General features: G+C 38.4%; 1 protein-coding gene across 10 annotated transcripts in view; it reads right to left on the reverse strand.

The window, feature by feature from the left end:
* pcloa (piccolo presynaptic cytomatrix protein a) overlaps nt 1-6,612 on the reverse strand; it is a 77,762-nt gene extending 71,150 nt beyond the window's left edge. For 8 of the 10 annotated variants that reach the window (XM_055006704.1, XM_055006706.1, XM_055006705.1 and 5 more), the window contains exon 1: nt 210-712. In XM_055006704.1, the coding sequence (XP_054862679.1) occupies nt 210-412 (203 nt within the window). In that variant the 5' untranslated portion in view covers nt 413-712. Of the gene's footprint in view, nt 1-209; nt 713-6,404 lie in introns of those variants that run through there. The other 2 variants (XM_055006711.1, XM_035944951.2) reach the window with 2 other exon arrangements.
* Nucleotides 6,613-19,901: the final 13,289 nt, after the last annotated feature.

Raw genomic sequence — 19,901 nt, forward strand, 5'->3', positions numbered from 1 at the left:
GCTCATGCAGATCATCAGATGTCGCTGATTATCCATTAATACAGTCAGCTCTGAGAATTAGATCATTTTCTTGGTGGCAGGATTTACAAGGAAAAAAATGGGTGTGATCTGGCTGCTGCATGTAAAACAACCACTCAGGGCTCATTCCCGTGTATAATTTGCCTGTTTTAGTGTAAGTGCATGGTAGATTTTCAGTGTAAAAGCCCTGCCTTCGTGCAGCTGCTGCGCCTCCGGGCTGCCTGCTTTGCGCCCTTGACATCGCCGCGGCGAGCTGCCTCCGCTGCTCCTCGCTCAGGTTGACCGGAGTCCCGTCGGAGACCCGGACGAAGCCGCCCTTCCCGTCAGGTGCCAGCCCCTCCGGTAGCCCAGACGGCGGCCCTTCGCCTCCTTCCAGGCTCGCTTCGTTCCCCATGATCGACCCCTCCCGTCCTCCTTCCTCCTCACACCACCCCCCCACAACCACCACCTCCTCGAATTCGGATCGATCCGAGCTCCTTCTGCGCGTTTTTATCTCCAAAGAGCGCAGCGCAGACGGTGCTCCTCGGCGCGTGGAAACATCTCAGGTGTTTTGTTTTTTTTTTTTTTTGTCTGTATTTATCACTGGTTTCCTTCCTCCTCCGTGTCTCCTCGTCTTTCCCTTGCCCGCGTTTCTCGTTGTTTTTCTGTGTCTCGCATCTCTGCAGCCGAACGCCACAGTTACCACAGTTTTACGTGGAAGGGGGTCTCCGTTTTTACTACCGCGCACAGACGCAAAAACAGCTTCCTTTACGATTTTGCAAAATAAAATCCCAATTAAGTGGCACTTAGTAACCAAGTCACTGTCACCTATATATTTAAAACAAAACCCACTGCCCAAAATTGCTTTCAAATAGAAAAATATGAGGGAGGTTAAGACCCTACAATGTTATACTATTTAAAAACAAAACCCTGTGCAATGTTTATTTTTCTACAGAATGTGGGCCATATTGTTATTTTTCTATTAATGAACAAATCTGTGTAGTACGGATAATAATCTGTGCACTATTACTACTTCTCTCAGTATTTCTGTTCATGAAAGAATCCTTGCACCACCACCAATATGTCCAGTACTGTTATTTCTGCAACTAACACTTACATATATTTTTGGTTTGTTTTGTATCTTTGTACCACATTCCTTGTTTGCTCTGTTCCCTTTGATGCTGTAGCTTCGCAGATTCACCCACTTTGGGAAGAATAAAGGCTTATCTCCTCTTATTTTATCTTTTCAATTTTTAAGGGAGTCATTTAAGAAAAAAAGGCATAAAACTCTACAGAAGATGGCATAAAAGACGACTTTACCCGACTATCAGGAATATTTATGCTTAAATATAAAACATAAATGAAAAAAATGTTAAAATGTTAACTTTAGGTTTATGAAGGGTTACATGCTGGATTTTTACATGCTAATGAGTTTCAAAGATCCCAAATTGTGTCCCTTTTTAAATAACTTATTTAAAGTCTCACATGTTCCCAGAATTTTCAGCTCAAAACACTGCAAATATGCTTAATTCTAGCATGAATGCATAAAACCTGGTTTTAATGGCATAAAACACAACTTTAGCTGACAACAGTAAATAGTGAGGCTAAAACCCTACAGTGGTATTAATTATGGGGATTAACCTGAATAATTTAGTACTAAAAGTTACAACCCAACAACATGTGTACTATTATTATTATTATTATAATAACATAGGGGACATTTACTTTACTTCAATCCAACATCAGCCGCTTTATGAGGAACTTCCATTCAACATTAGAAACCTTAAAAATCCCAACATGCATTATTCATACGAGGACAAGACCAAGAGAATGAAAAACAGTTCAGCTCAACTACAGTTTAAAACCTTGATGTTCTTTTTTCTTTGCTTGTGTATATATGAAATTGGTTTTGGAAATGGACACACCAGAACCTCAATTGTAATTTCCAGTGACTTATTTCTTTTTCCCTGCTTTTGCACTGAAGAGAAGAATCCATTCCTTCCTCTCTTGTTCTGTGTAACTGTGTTCATCTTGACGCAGATCCTCCAGCAGCCTCTCTGCTCTCTGCTGCTCACCGCGCATGTTCCGCCTCTGACAGGTGATCCGAAGACATCAGCAGAGGAAAATATGTTTTTAAAGGGGACCAACTCAGCTGAATGTGTCTGGTTTGATGCCCAAACAGTCCAGGCTGCGTAGTAACATGGAGGGGTCACTGATCCTCTACTTTATTATTATATTTCTGGTAGATAAGTAGGTTAAACCAGGGGAGACAGATGTAAATAATGTTTGTGGGTCAAGTATCTGGGGCTGCTTCATGTATACTGTATGATCCACATACAAAGTCTCTGGATAAGAAAAAAAAAAAAACACTTTTCAAGCTTTATGCTAAATAAGTAATGTGTCTGTACCCATCCAGCAGCAGACATTCAGGTCACTGAGCCACAAAAACATCAGAGGGGTGTGAATCCAAAAATTTACCTAATTTTAGTGGAATCTGCCATCATAAAATATTCAAAAACATACATCTGTACAGGTTTACACACAACTAATAGGACGGATAATGCCTCTTATGCTTTGTTTTCTTGTGGGATGCCTCGTTTCGTATCTAAACCCTTTATATTCTCAGATATGTTAATGTGCAGCTGAAGGCTGGGGGAAGCATGCGGGAAAATCAGGTTTCACTGACGGCTGCCAGATAAGTCGCAATGAATTCTTTATCTCCTCTCCTCTTGTGAAGATTTGATTGCTGCTGTTATCACAGAGAACACAGCATGGGATCAAATGAGTGTAATATAAAAGCAGCGTAATGAAAAGACAACACAGATGCTGCAACATCTTTTAAACAAGGCAACACCGCAACACAAAATTGCATTACTTCGGCCCACAAATGACTTCAAATCAAACCTATTTAGCTCCACTTTCCGGTGAATATGCGCAAGCAGTCACCAGATCCAGCAAGTAGCATATTAAAATACGTCGGCTCTGCTGTGCGTCAAGGAGATGTGCTGTGAGATGACAGCAAATGCTCATTTGCTCTGTTGTGTGTGCAGCTGTGGGGCAGATGTGTCCTCGATGCACCCGACTCAGAGCCCTTAGTACCTGCACAGGGGTGGAGGGGAAGACTGGGCGACAGTATCAAGGGGAATAAAGCCAGAGACCAGTGCTTCTGTGTTTGCTTCTGAGTAACACTACAGATCCTCATTTAAACCAGGTCTTAGATGTGATGACAGCTTCTGTACATGGGGTGTTCAGTCTGTATATCTTTGTTTTGATGTGTTGTCAGTTGTAAGCCCAAACAGAAAAGTATATTCTTTCGAATTTGGTTCAACTATGATAAAAATCCCCAAATCACCAGGGTGACTCACAAAAAGTAAAGGTTTGTGTGTTTGTCTGAAGGGATATTTTGACATTTCACAAAATCGGCTGATTTGTTTTCCTTTCCAGACGGTCAGTATCACTCTCACGTCTGCCTGAAGCCAGATGATGCTTAGCGTAGCATAAAGACTAGAAACAGCTAGTCTGGCTCTGCCAAAAGTAACAAGATCCACCTCTAAAGCTCACTAATTAATATCATCGTAATGTTAAAGGGTTAGCTGTGGGTTTAATAGGGGTTACATGCTGGACTTCAAGGACTCAAGGAAATCACTCTACGCGCTAACCATTGAGCTTTTAAGGTCCCATATTGTTCCCACATTTTACGCAAATTTTCAGCTCAAAATACTGTTTCAGTATCTGTAGCTTTAAATACAGCTGAGCCACTGTCCACAACCCCTTCAGGAAGAAGACTCTCTCTGCATCGGAGATTGATGGCACAGAGAAAAAAAGTCGACTGCACAGCAGTCAACAATCCCAACTATCCTTCTGAGCAATCACCAAAATGGAAATATCGCTTAAGCCACAAAGTTGTTTTTAACTTGTGTATGGTGAGTTTGTCAGACGATGCTGTGATAATAAAATCCGCCATTTAGCAGCAGCTTGGAAATGGTTCTGAAGTGACTGCTGGTTAACATGCAGCCTTAATGGGCTGTGTTTCAGTCACTATTCCATACTTGCTCAGATGTCTGACAACAGAAAGAAAGGTATAAATACGAACAGCTTAACTTGGAATTCTGCTGCTTAAAAATGCAACATATAAGAGCACAGAGAGCAGGAGAGAAGCAAACAAGAGTTTAGGTTGTACTGCAGCAGAACATGCCACATTAAAATCCAGTTCTTGTTTATTGGTCTTAAAGTCTCTACCATCTCTGAATGTCCCTCACCTTTACAATTTCCACTGACCTGTGGGATATACGATCAAAGGTAATATGAAACGATCTAGCCACATTAGCGACACACCATGCTAAAGCTAAGCGCTTTCCTGTTGTTTTGGTGATACTGCCATCAAAAGTTTTAGTAGTCCACTTGGTCTTCAGTTCCACAGGTGCTGGGATTCCATGAAGACAATTGTGTTCACTCTTGCAGAACATTTGGTGAGGTTTGCTAGTGGCCGAGACATTTTAGAGTCAACAGAAGCAGCTCTACAAAGTAAACCTGGTGGACTGAGACAGATGCTCTTTCTGAATGGTTCATCTGGAATCAGCAGGCAGTGAGGGGAAAAGGATTCTACTTTTTTTTTTTTTTAGCAGGATGGCTTTTAGTTACTCAGTTTCCAACTGTAAACTGAAACAAATATTTACTGGCTCGTACAGCTGTTAGGCTATCTAGTTACAATTAGCTTAGCACAAAGAAAGAAACAGTGTAGTGAATTATAGTCATAATAAGTCATTTTGTTCAGATTAAAAAACTAAAATATATGTTACCCAGTAAGCCTTAAGGAAGAGGGGAATTTTATTACCTTGCCACATCTCAGTGAGCTCTTTTTCTAGTTTACAGTCTTTATGCTCAGCTAACACTGTACTGGCTGTCACTTCAAATTGCCATCAATCTTGTCATTTATATCTCAGCAAAATATTAAACATGTCTCAAATGTCACACTATTGTTTTTAATATAGGGCTGCAAGTTGGTAAGTGGTCTTATGTGAATTTGCTGTTGACCATGTTACAGACAGGGCTAAAATTCTAGATTCACACGATTTCCTTTCAGGCTTTGCTTTGTTTTGCTGGCCTTCAGTCATTCTTGCTGCACTTTGGAATCATATTTTCTACCTCATCTTCTTGCTATGCATAGATGTGTCTCATTTTTTATGGATATATATTTGTCTCCCTCCTCCTCACCTCAGCGTATGTGTGGGCCGAGGTGAGTTACGGTGTAAACGATGGTAGCGTAGCGATTGCTACGTTCCTCCCCTTCTTCCCACTGACTGCTGAAGCATGGCCTGATCGTCTCTACGCTGTGAGGCGGAAGCAGCCCATACATGCATGTTCACTCTCCCCCTCCCTCTCTCCCTCTCTCTCCCTGCATATCTCACCCTCATATTCACATACACACACTGACTGAAGGATCCAGTCATGCAAAGCAAACACAGTCACCCAGAAACACAGACGGACGGACAGACAGTCGCACAAACAAACACACACACACACAGGTGTAAAGGCACAACATCAAACACAGGCCTGAGGACAAGCATTCTGTGAGACGTGCAAACCCAACAATTTATTCAGACACACACACACCTGCATACAGTGTACACAGAGTACACTCATTAGTGTAGTGCTATCAGGGCCCTTCAGGCATACGTCTGTCAATAAAAACTTTTGAAATACTGCATTTGAAGTTAAAGTCCAGCACTCTATGGGCTGAACTGTTATTTAAATGAGACATCTGAGAAGTTTAGAGTAGAAATAACTTTTTTTTTAATGTGGTAAGAGGCTCCAACTAGACAATGCTTTTGAGTAAAGGACAAACCACTGATTTAATATTTAACAAGACTTTTAAAAAAAAATTAATGTAAATTTAACTACAGCTGTTGTGGATTAAAATGTATCACATTTCCTTCTGAAGCATAAAATGGGAATAAACACCCTAAAACTATACTGAATTTGTACTGAGGCACTTTTCCACCACTGAATTTATACTCTTGATGAACTCTGTCAACTCCCCTCCAGCACATTCAGACTGGAAGTGCATCGATATGTGTGTTTGTGTTGTGTAGCTTCGCCAGTGTAACTTGAGTCTGGTAACAAGATAACACACACTGCGCTGTGTTCATTAAATTTGAATACTCAGTTGGTATGAGGCAAAGAAGCTAACAAAAGCAATGTTGTTTGCTTTAGAGATACGTTTCGCTGCAAAACTCAAGTTTAATGTACTAAAAGGAGCTTTCAAAGCACAACAACAGGTTGTCTCTGTAAGACATATAAAGCATACTATCTAAATTCTGCTGAAATTACTAAATAAATTACCCGAACCTTCCTTGTGGAGCTCTAACTCCATAATCCCCTCCGAAGAGCAAATAAAAGTTACATACCTGTGCTAATGTGCAGGAGTGTGTGTCTGCTTGTGTCCTCAGAGTTGGCGTATGATGAGGTGAGGCGGCTCCCAGGTGACGCTGTACTTGCAAGTGACGTTTAATTTCTGGTATATTGGGACTGATCCTCCCTCATCCCTATTAGCGTCCTGGCACACGTCAAATTCCGCCCTCAGCGACAAATTCTCCCGACCACTGAGACACAGCAGACTAAAAATATGTTTAAAGTCACAGAGGCTCCCTTTGCTTTCTTGCTCTGTGTTGCCATCTACCTGCACTGAGGCGGGTGCACGGGTAGGCGTGCTCGAACGCACCTGCTGCCAACACACACACACACACACACACATTCAAACGCACAGACAAAGACGCTCGTGCACAGCCATAAGCAGCCCCCTCTAATCCTCTTTTCTCCTGAAAGATAGGCCAATCACACACCGCTCTGCACTGTAAGCTGTTTTCTTGTAAACACGGAGCATGTGAGCACCATCCTGCTGTAACTTCCTGACGTAGCAGGGTCAAGCTAACCGACTGGCAATCAACTGCAAAAACAAAACAAACAAGCAGAAAAAGGGCTACGGCATCAATTATTCATCCCTTGGCAAACTGCATTTTACCCTCAGAAGGCTTTTCCTTCCCTCACAAATGCCTTCAAAGCTGCATTAAGAAGCCATGACACCACCATCTGTTGAACACAAACAATAGGAGTGGATGACATAACTGCAGAAATACAGAAAACATATATGATTGCTCTGCAGTATTTAAGAAATGGGACACACGTCTTTCTGTGAGCATGCAGAGGCAGCTTCCCTCCAGCTAAATTCTCAGTGAATAATGTTCCTCGCTCCCTGAAGACACACAAAGGCGTCTGATTCAGAGACTCAACACAATGTCGAAGTTATATAAGTCCCTTTGTTTCTTACAAATACACACAGCAGCAGAAATACAAAGAAATGCATGTGTGTGTGTGTGTGTGTGTGTGTGTGTGTGTGTGTGTATTGAACTGGCAAAAAGTCTGAGATTTTACGGTGTGAAATGTGTAAAATATCAGCAGCATGTGTTGAAAACCAGATCACACATTGTGGACTTTCTGGAGGCTTAGCGGCCTCTCTGGCCTACGTCACCTGTTCTCACCCTCATCTCTCTGTCATGACAGAGTGGATTTAAAAGGTGGATGAAATCACTGAGGAATCCCTGCACTCACCTTCAGCTCTCCCGTCCGTCCAGATCACTCAAATCTTAGCTCTCGGTGATAAAGATGATAACTTTTGGACTGTCTGCAGGATTTATTTCAAGGTGGCTGTGGTGCGGGGGTGAAGGGCGTGGGAAGGAGACTTTAACTGGTAACAGGACGGTTAATAGGATTTACTGGTCATTGTCTGGAAGCCAATCTCCAAAGCCACTCGTCCAATGGCTGATTGGTGTAACAGCAGCCTTTCCTTCTTGCCAAATGAAGGTGAAGAGCTAACAGTGAGATGGAAATATGGAACAACTATCGTTGAACATCTGTGATGATAGTTATGTATCCAAATAACACCCTAACTAGCCACAGTTTCCACTTTGTGCTCAGTTGGCGCTCATTCTCGCTGCACTTCTCAGTGATCAGTCAGTGTGACAGCACTCTGATGTCGAGTTCCTTGGAAGTTTGAATTCCTGTGAGGATACCAGTCATTTTTATGTCTGTTCAATGGAGGCGGCGGCTCATGCTAATGAACGAGGTTTTCTGCAGCGTATTTCACACACAACCTGCAGCCCCAAGTGAAGACACATTTGAAGGACTTTTCAGGAGGAAAAACCACCTAAACTTGGGGTCCAATGAGGTCACAATGTGTTCCTTTTTTAAAGCTGGAGCTTTATATAAATGCCCAATCAAGTCCTTGCAAAACGCGTTTATACAATGCTGATAAAGCCAGTGTCAGTGCCAGGCTAATCTCTCATCTGACTTTTAAATATACTTTCTGAGGTGACATTCCCACGCTAGTGCACTGATGGCAATACATCTTACATGAACCAGCAATAACTGAAGTCAGCTATGGCAACTAGGAGTGTGGTGAAGGCTATGGTGAAAAACAAAACCTAGAAGGAATTCAAAAATAGCTTCTAATGCTTCAGATAAAAAAGAAATTCAGCATTCAAAGGAAGGATTAGTTTAAAAAAAAAAGAAATGATCATGTATCAATAGTGTTTTTGTGATGACTCTCCTTACCAGAAGGGGGAGACAAACATTTTGCACAGCAGGTTTATCCCCTCTGTTCAGTGAATGGTAGTGAGGAGTCAGCAGGGGGAGGGGCTTCTTCTGTTTTGACATCACAACAGGCTGCAATCTTGAATGGTTTTGACACTTCTGACTGATCTATGGAGAATAAAAGAAACAATTTAATGGTCTTTTCTCATATTTAGTGGGTACCTAAACAAAGTGGGGACATACAGTATAAACATATGGTAAAACAATGAAAAACTATATTTTGTGCAATATGGCCCTTTGAAAACAGCAAAGAGACAAGTGTATGGACATCCACTCCAATGTCAATGTATGGATTATTTCCTAAATGGAAAGTTTTACATAGTAGTGAAGAGTGCTTGGAGCATTAGTACTGTTTTCATATATGTTCACTAGATACTAAAAGCAGCCATTAGCTTAGCATGAAAACTGTAAACATGGAAAAGCAGCCTGCCTTCATGTGAAGATAACAGAATCTACCACTGCCCACAAACCTCCTTAATTAACACCTTAATTCAAATGTTTGGGGGTCACTTAGAAATGAACCCTAACCCTTATTTCTAAGTGACTCCAAACATGGAAAAAAGTGAAGTGTTTTTGTTCAATAAAAATATCATTAAATGAATCATAAATACAGTCTAGACATTGTTAATGTGGTAAATGACTATTCTAGCTGGAAACAGCAGATTTTTTAATGGAATATCTGCATAGGGGTACAGAGGAACATTTCCAGCAACCATCACTCCTGTGTTCTAATGCTACATTGTGTTAGCTAATGGTGTTGAAAGGCTAAATGATGATTAGAAAACCCTTCTGCAGTTATATTAGCACATGAATAAAAGTGTGAGCTTTTGGTAGTGTATGTGTATATATATATATATATATATATATATATATATATATATATATATATATATATATATATATATATATATATATTTTTTTTTTTTTTTGTTTGTTTTTTTTTTTGTTTGTTTTGAAAATGAAGCCAGTCCAGAGAGTAAACATAAAGTTCAGAATAAACAAAACTTTTTGGACATTACACTAAGCCAAGTTAACTAAGTCCTGGTTTATAGAAACTCCTCTAACTTGCAAAAGCGCATATTTATAGCATTCTTTGATTAAACATTAATAATGAACACATAGTACACGAATTAGGACATCAGAGCCGCTCCAGGGAGTGACTGTAATTTACAGTGTAACCTTTTGTGTCCTTATGCTAAGCTATGCTAAGAGCAGTATCAGTCTTATTATCCAACTCTCACAAGCGTATTAAAAAAAGAAATCTAACTGCTCCTTGAATTTTAAATAAAAAATAAACTCATTACTTTTTGATCAAACATGCAACAAAATGCACATCAAAATGTGACTTTAAATTCTTCTTTAAATTCTGATATAATTACATTATTAATGTCTAATCTAACCAGTGTTCGGTCTCCGATGGTATTTTATCAAAAACATCTAAGCCAGTCAGAATAGATGCTGATTTGGGGTTTTTCATGCTTTTCATTTCCTTACATTTGCAATTTTCTTTGGAGAAATGTGACATTTGTGAACCCTTCAGAAACGTGGCTCACCAGTATAATGGATTTGTGTTCTCCTCCTCCTCCTCACTCCACGTGCCTCTTTCATTTCTCTTGGTGAATTGACAGCAGCTGACATCTTAACTAACGCTGCTCTGGGATCTAATAGGCTGATTCATCAGTCGTTGAAGAGGGCCAGGAGTATAGCCCTTTAGGGGGAGAAACGCTCATTTTAGATAGTAGAGATAATGTCAAAGCAATGTGGCTCTGAATGCCAATCAAATCAACACACACACACACACACACATGAACACACAGTTCATGAATCATTAACAACACACACCTGTTGTCAAGGTAGTGCGTCACAGACTGGAGCGTCATTGCTTTGCAGTGAGGGGGTAAGTCCCTCGTGTTCAGCTAGATGCCACACAGATGAGTCACACTGAAGGAGAATTCACGTATTCACACACATCATAAAGCTAACGGGGAGGGTTTACATAAAACACCATCTTTATAGGCCTTTGGGTGATTTCCCAAATGCTGCTGCAGCTTTAATGAAATCTTGTAATGCTGCTGAGGTGATGTTTGGACCACAAGCGCCTTGGCAGCCCTTGATGATTTACCAAGTCCTTGAACGTAACCCGGCAGCCTTGTGTGAATCCGTGTTCTCTCCCGAGACAGACAGGAATAGGTCATTGATCACCTCATCAATCCCAAGCAATCAGTGAGTGGAAGTGAGGTGGGAGTCGGTTTACATCTGCGCCGACACATGTGGCCAGCTGTGCAGCTGTGTACAGGTGTCTCTGTTTATGACTCCCAGCCTTGTAGCTCAGTGTTGAAGGAGCGCGATAGCAGCGATAAATCATGGCTTCTTAACGACAGATGGAGAAACAACAACTCCCAGAGGGCACCTTATATACCACCCCCCCACCCCCCCCCCCACCCCCACCCCCCCACCTCACGGTAATATGTACAGGGAAACAAAGCATGTGGCAATAATGTGGAAATGAACATATGACATGATGGATATTGATGAGCAAAACTCAGTTCATACATTATATTAAAAGGTTTAACAGATTTGATTGGTTTGTTTTGAAGCAGCATCAGTAACAGGGCTGGTTATTTTCAATATTAATAAATGAATATGTAAAAATATGTATGAGTGAAGAAAAAAATTCTGATTTTAAAGTATATTTTTTGGCAACAAAAAGGTTTTAACACATCAAAAATGTCATTCAGCTATCTCATGCAAGTGATACTGAGATGCAATACACATATTTAACATAAAGCCTGTATGAAATATTTTTTGGAAAAATGTTTACCAGCAAAAGAAATATGCTTTTATATTGCAGCAATCGAAAACATGGCATCAAATCTGTTGTTTCCAAGCTAGCGGTTTAATTACCAGATAAGTTGGACTGTGCGGCACAATTTTAAACACACAGTATGGAATTTCTGGCACTAGGGGTCTGTCAATGAAAACAGCAACAAAGGATGCATGGGGGTGCCTTGTGATAAATGTACTACCATATGAGATAGCATGCCAGAAATAAAAAAGCATGTCCCAGTGCAGTATGCCAAAAAAAAAAAACAAACAAAAAAAAAAAAAACATACTGTTCACAAAATGCAAACCAGCATGCTTATTGAGTCATTCTGACCCACAATCCTCTTCAGAATACACATCATGTACATCATGGCGACTGGTGCAAGTATAAACAGGTTTGAGTTGCCGAGAGTGCAAAGACACATGACAGCCTAGTTTATACTGTACATCTATAAGCAAGATGGTCAAAGTTTAAGATACAATATTACAATATCAAATTTGTTGGCAAATCTAGCAGAATTTCACAAAGATTTCCTTTTTATTTAATAGATGACACTGTCTAAGGCTGATGTCTAATGTGAAATGACAAAAACCTGTAACTGAAAAATCATAAAATTGCATTTTTTAAATTTAAACTTTTTGACATTAAAACTGTGTTTAAATGTTTTTACAGACTGAGCATAATTTCACATATATTTCCTTGTTGAAACTGTTTAAAGCTAAAGTTTAAATGCAAAAAAACTGTAACTGAATAATTATAAAATTGTGATTTTTTTAAAAGAAATTTAAAACCTTTTGACATTAAACGTGTTAAAATATATCTGCAAATTTAATAAAATTTCACAAATATTTTCCTTTTATTTAATAGATGATACTGTCAAATTCAAATTTAATACTATAAATATATTTCCAGAATTAGATGTGACAATAATGTCCTAAATATGTCAACATATACAGTCTAATGTTTACACACACTCATCTAGACTGAGTCCAGTAAATGTGTTCAGTGTGGAGGTGAGTGAAGCCAGCAGCACCTGGAGATCACAGCAGGGTTCAGTCTTGATGGAAAATGTCATCCGTCATCAAGGAGAGCCATTATGCATCAGGTCCCTCCCTTCCTCGGTTGCCATGGTTTCTGCTGCAGCTGCCATTCACCTGCAGGGTTCCTAATTATGGGATCACTTGAAGATTAATGCAATGCAAAGTACAGTTCAACTGTATCTGGACATGAGTCACTGCTTCTCGCAGGAGTTGACACAGCTGATGAACTTTACAGGTGTTTTACACTGGAAAAAATGCCCCTCTCAAAACAAGAAAAAAAAGCTTATTTCAAGGAACGTTTACCTTGAAATAAGTGAAAAAATCTGCCAATAGAACAAGTGAAAAATGGATTGGTAAGATTTTTTGAAATAAGATATTTAGAATCTTGAGATCTCAAAGTTACCTTGGAAAATTTATTTTAGGCTATATTTTACCAGGATTTTCAAGCTTAGGTGTCTTAAAATAAGACAAATAAGCTTTAAAAAAAAATAAAAAGCAGTTTTTCACCCAAAAATAGATTTTCGCTTTCATGCGACCTCCTAATTTGAGATGTATTAACCCTCCGGTTGTCCTCATTTACGGGCACCAAAAATACTATTTCCTTGTCTGAAAAAAATCCAAAAAAATCTGCAAAAAATCCCCAAATTTCTGGAAATTTGCAAAACCTTCAGGAAGAAAAGTCCAATAATTCCTTAAAAGTTTCCCTAAAAAGTTTTGTTTTCAAAAAAATCCCTCAAATTTGGCAAAAAAAAATTCTTGTAAATATTTTCAAAAAATGAGTAAAAATCTTGCAAAAAATCCTAAAAATATCTAAAGTGATTCCATATATATCGGTAATACTTCTAGTATTTTCTTAAGAACATTCACATAAAAATCAACCAAAATCCAGTGAAATTTGCTGGATTTTGGTTGATTTTTATGTGAATGTTCATTTTTAACATTTCTTTGTTCAAAGATTTCCCAAAAATGTTGAAAATGTGGACATCAGAAGTTTCACTGTGAAAATCAATTTTTTCCCCACATTTTCAAACTTTAAAACAGGTCAGTCTTGACCTGCAGGACGACACGAGGGTTAAGTTTATTTTGAGTTTTCTTGTAAAATACAAGTCAAAACAAGATAATTTCAAGATTGTTTGACTGAACAAGATATTTAAGATGCATTGCCTTCAAACAAGTCCTTCCATCTTGATAAAATGTCACTTGTTAAGTGAATTTATCTTAAATCAAGTGGGATGAGACATTCTGACTAAAAATGAGACACATAGACTTGGTAAGATTTTGAGTTTTTGCAGTGTAGCTTGAACAGGAAGGAGGAGGTCGAGCAGGGAAACCAGGAAGTTGAAGGAAAAATAAGGCGACGCTTCATTCACAATGAAATAAAACCAGTATTGTGATTATTTTTAAATATACTGCATATAATAGTGGTGGTGGTGAGCCTGGTGGTGAGTCCAGCAGCCTGCTTCTATCTTGTCCTGCCGCTGACCTAAATCTCCTCCTCTCTCCTTGCCCACAGACTTGATTTCCCACAATCCCCTGGGCTAGCTCCTGGGCAAGAAGCAATGAGTCAGAGCTTCTGAACAGAGCCGACTTTCCAGAGTCGTGAGGAGCTTTGGCTGCGTGCACACACACTCACACACATATCATGTACTTTATTCAAATAATGCGCATTCAGCCTAAAGCGGTATGAAAATATGTTTATATTAATTCTCCACTGCGCTGCACCTCAACAAACAGAGAAAAACACTGTGGATTACTGTAAATAATGACTATTATCAGGATGTTATGGTAAAGATTCAGTGAGTTGTTATGTGCTGCCCACTAGATTCATGAATATATGCAACAAATAAGCCAATAAACTGTCAGTAATAGAATATTTATTTAATTTGAAAGCAATAGACAGGTTGAAACACTGTCCAAAACTGAAAATGAAAGCTTAATTTAATACTAGTTTCATTAAAAATCAAAAACTCTGACACATCGGACACAGTGATTGTGAAAACTTAATTTTTCTCTACATTTTGCAGACATTATAGTGAAAATGTCACGTTTGTTGCTAACTAGTCAGTCCTGTCTGTCCACAACATCCATACTGTAAAGGGAATTGGGCCTTTTTCCCCCACAATGTAGTGAGATTTGCAAATAAAATGGTAGAATTTAATATTTAAAGTGAAAATCTGCGGATAAAATACGAGAATAATGTCATGTTTTTGGAGAAAATGTACCTATAATCGATTGTATAAATGCATATCCTGCAGCAGATAATAGTGCAGCTTGACTGTTGTTGTGTCATCTAGTGTCTGACAAAAAAAAAAAACAACAACACAAAAACAGAAAAAAAAAGCTCTGAGGAGTAGAAATGTGAGGACGCGTGTGCTGGAAAACACTTCAGACAGAGAAGCTCCCCTAAAGCAAAGCACACTAATAAAACCCAACAACACAATGGTCAAGACATCCCCCTTCCTGTGTCTGAAAACGAGGATCTTAAAGACTCCGACAGACTCGCAGGACATTCAAGGACAGTCGCCATGGTAACAGCAGCGGCGGATTCATAAACTTGAAACATGATTGAACCTCTCCAATCACTTCAGCGGACAGAAAACACACACAGACGGTTCCTGGAGATGTAGTGTTTGGAGGTGTCTTATTTTGAAGGGGAGGAGTTTCTGTAGAAATAAAACAACATGTCAAGGTGTCAGAGTTAGGCCTCATTATCATAGACTGGATGCTCATTATGAGGCCTGGAGGAGCTGAGACAAGAGTTTATCAGAGGCAGAGAGCCGACAGCGACCTCTGCTGGTCCTACAGAAGAACCGTCACTTTCTCTGTAAACTAAGCTGCTATTTTGGGTTGAAGTTGCATTTTCGCCCTCGTGATATTTCACAGCAAAAAAACATGACAAAAGTTTCAAAAACACTTCAGTGAAATCAGTAGTAACAGTTGCTTTTTTGACTAGGTGGCAAATAATTATTTGCATTGTCAACTAGTTTATTGATTATTTTCTTCAGTAATCTATTAGTTGTGAGGTGTATAACAATAATAATAATAATAATAATAATAATAATAATAATAATAATAATAATAATAATAATAATAATAATAATAATAATAATAATAATAATAATAATAATAATAATAATAATAATAATAATAATAATGATAATGGAGAATGACACCACAATTTAAAACCACACAACAGACCAAAACAAATATGAGAATAAAGTGAAATAAAATAAAAACAAATAGATCAAAATAATAAAATCACTATCAGTCACAAGCAAAAGAAATCTGATGACAAAATGAAATAAAATAAAATACAAATAGAATAAAATAACAAAATCATCATCAGTCACAGGTAAAAGAAATCTGATGACAAAATAAAATTAATTAGAATATAATTACAAAATAATCATCAGTCATAGGTAAACGAAATGATAACAAAATAGAACACATTAACATAAAAATAAAATAGAATAAAATCTGAATATCATTATCCATCATAGGCAAAAGAAATCAGATGATGAGATGAAATAAAATAAAATATAAACAAATAGGGTTAGAATAATAAAATAATAAAGTCCTCATCAGTCACAGCAAAAAGAAATCTGACAACAAAATTTAATTTAATAGATTAAAATAAAAATAATAATAAAGAATCTCATAGTGCTGTTTAAGAAGACAGTGGTAGCAGAGTATAAATATCAGAGAATGGTGAAAAAATGTCCATCAGTGTCTCCCAAAGACCAAGATTGCATCTAAAATGTCTTGTTTTGTCCACAACCCAAAGAATTTACTGTCAGAGAGGATGGAAATATTGAAATTTAATGAGCTGGAAGCAGGGAATTTACAGTTTTATGCCTTAAAGTATGACTTAATTGATTATCAGAATAGTTTATAATTAATTTAATAGATGTATTCATTCATTCATTCATTCAACTTTAAAAAAATAAAATAAAACTTGGGGTACATAAAGGAAATTATGCCTCTTTTGCTGTGTAGCCAAGTAAGAATATGAAAATAGTTGAATGACAAAATAGCAAAAAACATTATTCAGATCATTGAAGATTTTTCTTTAAAAACTCATGATTCAACTAAAGCAAAAGCAGCTGGAAGCAAAATAAGAAATTTAAAAACGTGCACTGATTAAAGCATAAAACTGCTTTTCATTGCTCTGCAGGTTTCTCCAGGTTGCAGCTGCTCGGTGTCTCAGCTCAGCACCTGCAGTTTAGTCCAATCACTGCTGTGGTGAGAGCATTAAAAGACAGTAATGAGAGTGTAAGGTGGTTTAAAAACCAGGGAGGGCCTCATAAATAAATAAAACCACAGCGTCTGAGAGGGAGGCTGGCCAACTTCAGCTCTGTTATTATCACCAGTATAAATGTTAATGCAGACGGATGCATAGGAAAGAAAGAAAAATTAAAATCTCACTTACTTCTTGTGCTATCTGGACGCAGGTTGGGTGATTTACACCAGTTGTAGCTGAGATTTGTGCAACATCACAGCACAATATTGCTGCGACTCTATTTAAACCGCATTTTAAACATTTAACAACATGATTCTTCCTCTTTTTCTTGTTTCATGGCGAGTTGCCACCATCTGGAGCTCTATCGCCACCAACTGTTGACCACCAACTATTTCTTAAATCCTCCTCACCAAACCGGAGCTTTGTAGAAAACATGCTTTAAAGTGGAATTTCAAGACCGCTCAAGCATTTATGTTCCAGTTCATTCTTTCACTCTCTGCCTTTGAATATTTGAAGCAATGAGAAAAAGAGGGTTTCTATTCCACAGGTTCTGCTTTGCTGCTTCCCAACGAGGTGTACAGACGACTTTAGTCTTATTCTGCTGATCAGCAACTCTCCCATTTCCCCTGCAGCCCTCCTTCTCCAACCTCCTGCTGCATCTAATATAAATGTCTTCTTTTACCATCCCTGTCCTTACAGTCTTTATACCTCTGCACCTTAATCCTGCTCTGAATAAAAGCTTCTCATTCTGTCTTGGTTGTAGTTATTCCAACTTTTTTCTTTGGCAAAGATGATCCACAGCGTTATTTCCCTGGACGGCCCTCTGGTTTGTCAGAATAGGCCTTTCTCAAGAGAGGCATTTGGACTTGCTGTTGCAGGAAAGTCACAGTGGGAAACTCATTTTTGCTAATGATGTGTCAGGATGTACAGTACCAGAACCCTCCAAACCATCTCACCTCCAGTCTCTTCTGTTTTTAATGATATCAGTTCCACCTGTGCTTCTCCAGCTGCCAGAACCTCCTTTATTCGTGATTGGGACTTACTGTGATAAATGGTGACTTTGACTCGACGAAACAGAGGGTTCTGTGAAGGTAATCAGGAGAACGTTTTAGGCACGCTTCAGAAATCTTCTGCTCCATGGATGGTAACATCACCAGGAGAGTATCTCATCATCTACTCACTAAATGGGCACAATGTTGAGCATGAATCACACTTTAGTGATGCAGATTTCAAACTATTGAATGGGTTGCCATGTTTTTTTTTTTTAAAAACACAGATTCACGTCCTTCTAAGCCTTCAGGCATCAGATTTTTTTGCTCATGTGCGACTCAGATATCCTGTTGTTAAATTTTGATGTCTTTTATGGGCTTTTTTCGTACTTTCACTAGGCTTTTCATATGCTTTTGCAAGGTCTTTATAGACTTCTTGTTTTGCACACATCTTACTCAGGGAGTGTCTGTAAAATTCCATTGTATTGCTGCTTTGCACTGCATTATAATGACAATAAAGCCTCTAATTTAGTTCTAGACCTAACCTAATCAAAACCTTTTTTTTCCATAACAGTGTGAACAGCACAAATCACATGGACTCTGATCTTTTTCTTTCTAAATTAGGAAACATCCATATGTGCTGCTGATTGCTGATGCAGTGCAATCTCAGTCTGAAAAGTCATAGTGGAAGTTCAGGCAACTTTTAAACTTGATCTGAGTATCTTGTTGCCAGAGTTTTGTCGAGAGACACTGACAAATGTTCATAAATATATAAACGCGGCATACAAATCATCTTATATTAAAGTAAAGCTAAAAATAATTTTTTTAAATTGTTGTGGTTAGAAAAGGGTAAAACTATTTTTTAAAGTGCCACGAGCAAACTGCAGTTGTGTCACGTTAATCATATAAATGAGTTAATTAAACTAAAATGATCCTACATTCTATCAAGACATGGATTAAAGAAAATATGAACATTTTACCATCTACTGTAATTTTTCTAAATAGTTAGCATTATATTCCCAACTATTGTCTTGACTAGCTTCCTTTATCTTTGATTTGGGATTGACCGAATGCTATGTTTTGTTGTTGTTTTTTACAGGGGTTCAGCCTCAGTTTGGAAAAAGTTCTTCAGAACTAGTCACCTTAAAGTGATTCTGAACTTATTTCAGACACATGAATCAAAGTGCTCACATTTGAGAATTGATCGAAGTTGCTCATCTCCCAGTCATTCCAGTTGTTGAAGTTTAACAATTGACCCCAAAACGTTTTCCAGCTGCTCAACTGGTGGCAAAATCTTGATCATTGACTTAATCCTAAATGTGCAGTCATGTGTGGATTTAAAGGACAATTATCAGTGCGACCGGCACAAAGACACTCATATGACTGATAACTGTAACAGACCACCTTAAAGACCATGCGTTTGGTATTTTTATCCCAATGACAAGGTGCCACAGATGACAAGAGGAAGTCTAGAATGGGTTGTTGGTACGTTGGATGCTGCATGTCAGGGCTGTAGTCAGGATCTTGAATGTCCACAACTCTACTGTTGGGCATCTAAGAAATGGACTCAGACATTATGGTACGACAATCTGACACGATACTCTGGATAAACATGTCTGACAACGTGATCCTGCCGCCTAAAAATGTCCACCAACTTCACCTAGCCCTTGAAGAAGTTCAGACTTGGTTGTTTCATGACATCTGCTCTGTTGTGGAGATGCCATTTATTCGAACAACAAATACTTATTTCCTCTAAGTTCAAAAGAATTGATAGAATTTAATGAAAATTTACATGCTGTATTTATACTACCATTCAAAAGTTTGGGGTCACTTACAAATGTCCCTATTTTTGAAAGAAAAGCATTTTTTTTTCAATGAAGATAACATTGAATGAATCAGAAATACAGTCTAGACATTGTTAATGTGATAAATGACTATTCTAGCTGGAAACAGCTGATTTTTAATGGAATATCTACATAGAGGTACAGAGGAACATTTCCAGCAACCATCGCTCCTGTGTTCTAATGCTACATTGTGTTTGCTAATGGTGTTGAAAGGATAATTGATTAAAAAACCCTTGTGCAGTTATGTTAGCACATGAATGAAATTGCCTGCATAACCCCAAACTTTTGAACGGTAGAGTATATTTTCGTTCAGGATA

The sequence above is a fragment of the Amphiprion ocellaris genome, chromosome 21 (genome assembly GCF_022539595.1).
Source record: "Amphiprion ocellaris isolate individual 3 ecotype Okinawa chromosome 21, ASM2253959v1, whole genome shotgun sequence".
Taxonomy (NCBI): Eukaryota; Metazoa; Chordata; class Actinopteri; family Pomacentridae; genus Amphiprion; species Amphiprion ocellaris.